Raw genomic sequence first — 7186 nt, forward strand, 5'->3', positions numbered from 1 at the left:
TGTCTCCTAAAAGTTTTTGTATGTGATCCAACTGGGCATATGCAACCCCCAGATTAAATACATTATCAGGCTTCAGGAAGAACACTGGCTATTCTGAGCAGAGGTGAGACTGGACAATAGCAGGACTGGGGCAGAAAGCAAGGAGGCGGCGTACCTGAGAGCTGTACACCCATGTGGATATGGGAAGTAGGACATATGAGAGGAGGAAATGGAAAATCACACTGGGGAACCACTCTCCTTATCAGAGACTTATAAATTCTTCAGTCTAAAGAAGCCAGGTTTTACAGGCATAGCAACATTTTATGTGAAATTACAGAGCATGCAACAAGAAGGCATAAAAATTTGGCGGAAGAAGGCAGAGTTGTGTAGGCTAGACAAGGAAGAACAGGGGAGAGGAGCAAGGCCAAAATCAGACAAGGAAGCAAGGGTGGCAGGACAGGGGATGAAGCAAAGAAAGACAGGATGAGCGTTCAGGTGTCATGAATCTATACAGCCAAGGGGATGTGCTGTCTGCAATTTAGCTGCTTCCCAGATCTTGTATCGTTGCCTAAACTGACTGACCACTGTCCCACTCTACAGCAGAGTAAGCCTTCCGTTCTTCTGAACTCGCAGCATAGGTCCAAGCATTGCAACATCCCCACTGTGTTTTGTGGCCCCACTAGAAGATTTTCTGTGCTTCTCAGAGAGGCCTTTCCCTATAACTGAGTCAAGGCTTCATCAATAAAGTAATTTTCTCCAGAACGTGACAGGTTTTATTTGGAAATTGAAAGTGTAAGGATGAGTTTTTAGGTTCTGGGAGCCTGGACTTTGGATACTCGGGATCAGTTGGGATCTTTGGACTCTGTCTGCTTTATCATTTTTTCATTTTCTGTTCCTAGGAAAACTCTCCCATCGCATTCTCTTGCTTCGTAAGATGGGGCAGAATGGTTAGGTGTCTTGGGTCTGTGTTGCCAGTCCAGCAAAACTCCCTGTGATCTGCTCCCAGGTAGCAGTGAAGTCTTACTAGCTGCTATGGTCTCTTTTGGCCTAGGGCATATCAGCAGCATTTTTATTTACAAGCAGATTGCACATTAAAGAAGAGATAACTGCAATGAATATAAAACAATGTGGAAGTGGGAGGAAAAACCTGTTGGAGGGAAACTGCAATAGAAAGGCAGGTCCATGTAAGAGAAAAGTGTGGAAGAGGCTGGAGAAGATGGCTAAGAAGAGTTTGTGAGATAAATTTGTATGTTTTCCTGGAACTTATTTCTGGGGGATCAACAGTTCTTGAGAGCCTGACACAGCTGTGTCACCCGTAGGCAAATATCCCAAGCCTCACACCTTTTATGCTAGTGCACAAAAATATTGTCATCTAACATTTTATTTAGTAGCTCAGAGATAGAGAAAGCTGATCATAAGTTTGGATAATTAATATTTGTTGTTAACATGGCAACAGAGTGCAGAGCACTTGATTCTATGTATAATTTGCTAGGTGGAGTTGATAGATTTTTTTTTTTTTTTAGAGCAATACTGAAATAATACTAAAGTTATGAAGTAACCTACTACAAGGTTAAAGATTCCACTATTAGACCTGCTGTTCAATAGTCTCCTTCCTGCCCACCAGTGTGTAATGACAAAAACTATCAGGCTCTATAATTATATAACTAAATGCTCTTTCACTTCCCAACAAACTTTTGCTCCATCCAGTGTCTAGATGGGATTCAGACTGTGAATGTAAGAATGAAGTACTACAACTGCCCATCAACATGCAGTCTGGTCCCTGACCTGTAACGTCAGCAAGGTCCAATTCCTTGACGTAAAGACCTTTGAGTACACGCACGGCTGTGCTGGTGAACTGCAGGTCAACTCACCTCAAAGTGTGATAAAGCTCAGTGTTTCTGCAGTCTGTTGTCAGCAGTGTAAGTGAGCTTATGAAGATAAGCTGGTCTACAGTAATGTAACTGTTACTGACAATAAGCTGTATATAAAAAGGCAACATTTCAGCAGAGAGGTGGGAAAAGTAAGACAGCATGAACTCATAATGTCCCATAAACAGCAGAAGGTGGCAATGAGAGACCCTGCAACCTGTGGCTGGTGCAGGGCAGGAACCCAACTCCCTCTTTCTTTCTGTGCCCTAGTCCTTTCTTGGTCAGTCTTAGAGGTTTACTTTCCACAACTCAAGCATTATACAGCTAAAATATACTGTATACTTAGGCACTGCTTTCAGAGCAGGTGGATTCAAACATCATTTCCCACCATTCATACTTGCATCAGACTATAAACCACTCATGCCCGTTAGCACAGTGAGGGGAAAACAATCACGCAGAAGACTGACTCACAGACACTTGTCTGTACACAGAACAAGCCCAACATGCTATTTCTTATGGAGAAGTTAATGAGTCCACACAACAATGAACCATTATGGTTCATTAGAAGCTCAGCTTGCAAAGTCCGAAGTGTACAAACAGAAGCATATAGGACAAATCTGAACTAAGCACTGTACCCTGCCCTCTGCCTCCACCAACGATTTACAGGTATCTGGTAAATGATTTATAAACCTAAAGACAACAAAGTATAAAACAGTATGACTGCCTTCATTTCACAAAGGAAACACTTTCTGGATAATTTGCCATGTCTCTGAAAATGTTTCAAATTTTGGTGTCTACTCTGCTGTTTACAGGTAAGTACCTGGCACCCTGTCTCATGTCATTCCCTTATGGCTTGTTAAATAGTCAGCTGGCAAAAAAGCCCGTGTTACCACCAGAACAGCACTGATGGAATGGAATTAACTGGAAATCACTGCAGCAGGGACATATGGGAGAGTGGGCAAGCACAAGACTGCATAGCAAATTCTGTGAAATACAGTCTTGATTCTGCTCCTCATGACTATTTTGAACCTCTTATGGCTCAGCCCCTCAGGTGTGAGAACCAAGGATGCATTCCTCACTGAAAGGGATTCTTACAGGATGATTTCCTGAACTGTTAAAATTGTAGAAAGAGTTTAATGCTGTTTTTCTGGAATCTTCTCTAAACATTATTCTGATCTCAACATTTATTGTTTGTAAGAAACTACATCACATGCATTCATAAAGACTCAAAATTATGTATTTCGCAAGTGATTTCTGGGTTGTCTGTTGTGAATTGCTTAATGATACTGATTTTTTTTTTTTTAAAGCTCTCAGGCTGTTTGATTATTAAACTGTCACACCACTCTACAACCGGTGCCCCTAAAATCAAGACTCACCCTGTAAAATTTAGACTAGAGTGAAAATGGATAGGGCGGGGCTGCAGCATCAGCAAGGCTAAAAGAACACTCTTCCCAAAGGAGCACAGACTGGTACAGTCAATGATCAGTGATGCAACATGCTGTGAGATTAATTTATTCATCACTAAATTAGAATAAAACAGGCGGGCAGGGAGTGACTGTTGGGTTCTCAGGTGATTACCTGCATCATAGAAAGGTGCTCCATCCACATGTATGCATTAAAAGCATTTCTTAGATCTGAGTGCTCCAACACACATGCAATAAATACATTATGTGAAGAGCTAAGGCAAAATAAGATAGACAGAATTAGCCAATGCTTAATCATGAACTAATAAAAAAGGTGTTTTGTGAACTGGGACCCCAGTCAAGTGTATTCTCTCTTACGGGCCAAATTATTCTGTTGTACGACCCTAAGTTTTTGCTGCAGTGAGGCTCTGCAAGGAGGGAAGGAGATGCAAAGGACCTTTCTCTCTTCTGAAAGCTAGAGCTCACCTAGAAACCTTCCTTTTCCTTTATTTCCAATTCCTGATCTGCTATGCACCTGAGCTTGGACTATTCCTGGGTACTCGTCTGTCTTCCAGAACCTCACCTTTCCACTGAAGACCATCATGACACAAGCAGTGTCACCCAGAGTCAAGCTAGGAGCAAAGCAGCCTGCTGCTCCTCCTTTTGGAAGACTTATCTTTGGTTTCCTCTCCATTATGTCTCTGTCTTTCCTAATAGCTTCCTAACCTCTTTCCCAGGTTCCTTTCTTCAAAAGGCAGGAAGAAATATTTATTACTGATTATTAATGAGCTCTTAAAAGTTTCATTGATCACAAACAGCTCAGTTTTTAATTAATTGTGAATCCTTTCAGCTGTGATCAAGGCAGTGGTGAATTGAAACAGATGCTGTAAGACTCATTGATGAGAACCTGAGTCTTCCTCACACTCTCAACTCAGCTGCTATAAATCACTCCCCATAATAAATCATCTTCACACCTCTGGGAACAGGTTTTCTGGACCATTTCTTTAGTCTCTTGCAGGGATAGGGTATGAGAGTGTGGTGTCCTGGCACTGGGATCATTGCTGAAGTGTCTCAGAGGTCTGATTGAAGTGTCTTCCCCATTCACTCAAGGTTAAACTGATTGCCAAATGTGAATTTAGGAGGGAAATTTCACCAGAACCCACTGAGCAGAGCCAATGGACCAATCCTTTTTTAAAATACTTTGCTGCAAGGGAAGTAGTTCCTTTCCTAGGATTTTTGCCAAATTGCTTTGCTATTTACCCATACCTGACAATTTTCCTGACCCCTGGCATCACACCAGCAGTATGTTCAATAGCTAATTCTGCACTAAGTGTCTATAACTTGTCTGCCTTTGCTGATGAGGGAGTGAGGCTGATGCTGTAGTTCTAATGACTGCTAATGACCGAGCTCTCATCTCTTGAACTAGAGAGCTCTTGTGTCCTGTGCTGTAAAATTAAGAATTGCCAAAGAATAGAGACTACCGTACTTCAGGCTTTAAAAACTAAACAAATGAGATCCGAATTTCAAAGACTGGGTGATATGAATGGTGTTGAAACACTTAACAATCAGTGACTTCAAATTTTGCTGTTGACAGGTATTAGTAAATCTAACTGATTTAATTTTAAGGCCTGTTACCATCCAAAGACTTTGGGATACACAGCCAATGTGCATACACAGATTTCTTTTTCACCAATATGCAATGTTTGACTTTAATGTAATTGTACTTTTCAACTGAGAAAAGGTGACACATGGCCCAGAGGTGGCTTGCAGAATCCAAAAGTCTATCCCTGCCATGGTCCACCCACATATGCAGCATACTGACAGATAACCACATCTTGATTTAGTGGGATGACGGTTGGACTTGATGATCTTGGAGGTCTTTTCCAACCTTAATGATTCTATGATTTCCATGGTGTGCCACACAACCCAGAGAAATACTTTAGTGACGAGAAAACCAACTGCTTCCACAGTTTTCTGTCAGCACTTGCACTGTTGTATTCTGAATCCTCAGACTGAGTCCTGGGGTCTGGCTTTGTGGATCTTTTCTGGATTTAGAAAGTTAGATAACTGAAGCATGGGTGGGGGGGTTCCATTCTGGCTCATTTCTAACCTTAAGAAACACACCCGAGCTGCAGCATTGGATTTACTTTTTCAAAGTTCTCAACACGTCAGCACCAGCCACCTCAGCAAGGTTAAAGCGTCCAAGGTTGAAGTTTAGCTCTGTCCAAGTTTTGCCTCTGTCCAAGCTCTGTCCTAACAGCCTTACCCCTGGGAGCTGACATTTTGACCAAACAATCACCAAAGCCGATAATGAGAAGAGTTATTAGACTAAAAGGAAAGGAGCCAATGCTCCTTTTGACATTTTCAGTGATATAAATAACTTCAGCAATAGGTTTTCAGGTTGTCAGAAGCTTTCAATGGTCTTCAGAAACTAGGAAGAGAAACAAATAGCTCCACTTTATATGACAACGTGCGCAGAGATTGACTGAAGTGTTACTAAGTAATTGTCAATTTTTTTGTAAATATCAGACATAAACCACTTTTCCCTGCGGTAGATGCACACCAGGGATAAATTTTGGTCTCAAGCCTTCAGATTGCTCCTCACCACTTATACAATACTGCTGATCTAGAAAAAAAAGGCTCCCTGTGGTTCGGGGGAAACATATCCTATACTACTGTAAGTTTAAAAGTTTGATTTCATGTCATTTAACTCTACCATTAGACACATAAATGGTGGCTCCCCTGCTCTCCCTAAAGACTGCTAAGCACACAATGGCTCGTACTGCTTAGCTTTTAAAAAAAGAAAAAGTATATCAATTAAACAGGTGCCTAAGCAGGGAAAGGTGTCAAAATTTAATCCCATACTCCCCTTTTTTGACTGTATAATGAAGTGAATCATTGCACACTCAGCTGATGGAAAAAGATGTCTTCCTGGGAAGATTTTGCAGTTGCACCCAGCTAAATATCTTGCTTTCTAGAAATCTATAATTTCACAATAGAGTTAAGCTTCCATTTGAGTCTAGTATCAAGAGATTTTAATGCACAATAATTTAAGATCTATGCAGGTTGATTTTATATTTTAAGTGTAGTTTGCTTGTGATACTGTAATTATTTTTTTTTTTTTTTTTTTACTACTACCTTGACATTCTGAGCTATTACATATGCCTTTTTCATAATCAGGGTGTTATTTTTTTTTTATAGCCAATGCTGGATTAAGTACACTTTTGCTATTTTGAAGATGACAAGGTTCTACTATCATCTCCCCTCTCTCAAGTTTAGTCTTATACTAGTTCACACTAATCCAAAATGAGATGCTCAGAAGGCACCATAGTAGTAATGATTACTAATCATTTTCCCTCTAGACAATCTGTTTAGGTGTATAGTATAAACAAAACTACCTGCTGAAGGCAATAATTACGTGAGCTAAGCATCTGCTTGCTAAAACCAGCCAATTTTTCCTATAATTTGCTTTTCATATGAAAACACTGAGTGAATCTTCAAGAGATTACAAAAGGAAATACTCTTAACTGGTAACAGCTGATACAGGCCATGCATTAGTTCACTCCCTAGACACATTCCTCCTCTTTTCCCTTTGGGCCATCAACCCTTAAATGTACTTTTCAAATAACATATTTTTCTAAGAGGAAAGAGGGAAAACAGTATTGAATAAAAGCATTAACGTACAATATGTCTGTCTGCTCTTCACAGTGAGTTAACTTTGTTTCACTACAATTTGAAATTTTTCATCTTTTTTTCAGCTCAATTTTATGCACTGTGAGCCATTTATTAACATTACCCACCTGCTCTCCCCACTCTTACACCCAGGTGCTCCAAAACTCCCTTCTCCTGGATTTCGTGTTAGTGTTCTGTCAGATGGAGAGCTGTATTCTTTCAGGAATAGTCTGTGTTTATAAAGCACCTAGCCAAGCAACACGC

The 7186-nt window shown here is 40.6% G+C and overlaps 1 protein-coding gene across 1 annotated transcript in view; it reads left to right on the plus strand.

Moving 5' to 3' along the window:
• The first annotated feature begins 2610 nt into the window (after positions 1–2610).
• CUNH3orf85 (chromosome unknown C3orf85 homolog) overlaps positions 2611–7186 on the plus strand; it is a 9651-nt gene continuing 5075 nt past the window's right edge. Inside the window, exon 1 of the mRNA XM_029083645.1 lies at positions 2611–2659. Coding sequence (XP_028939478.1) covers positions 2611–2659 — 49 coding nt within the window. The remainder of the gene's footprint in view (positions 2660–7186) is intronic.

This window comes from Antrostomus carolinensis, unplaced genomic scaffold (genome assembly GCF_000700745.2).
Source record: "Antrostomus carolinensis isolate BGI_N321 unplaced genomic scaffold, ASM70074v2 scaffold5842, whole genome shotgun sequence".
In the NCBI taxonomy this organism is placed as follows: domain Eukaryota; kingdom Metazoa; phylum Chordata; class Aves; order Caprimulgiformes; family Caprimulgidae; genus Antrostomus; species Antrostomus carolinensis.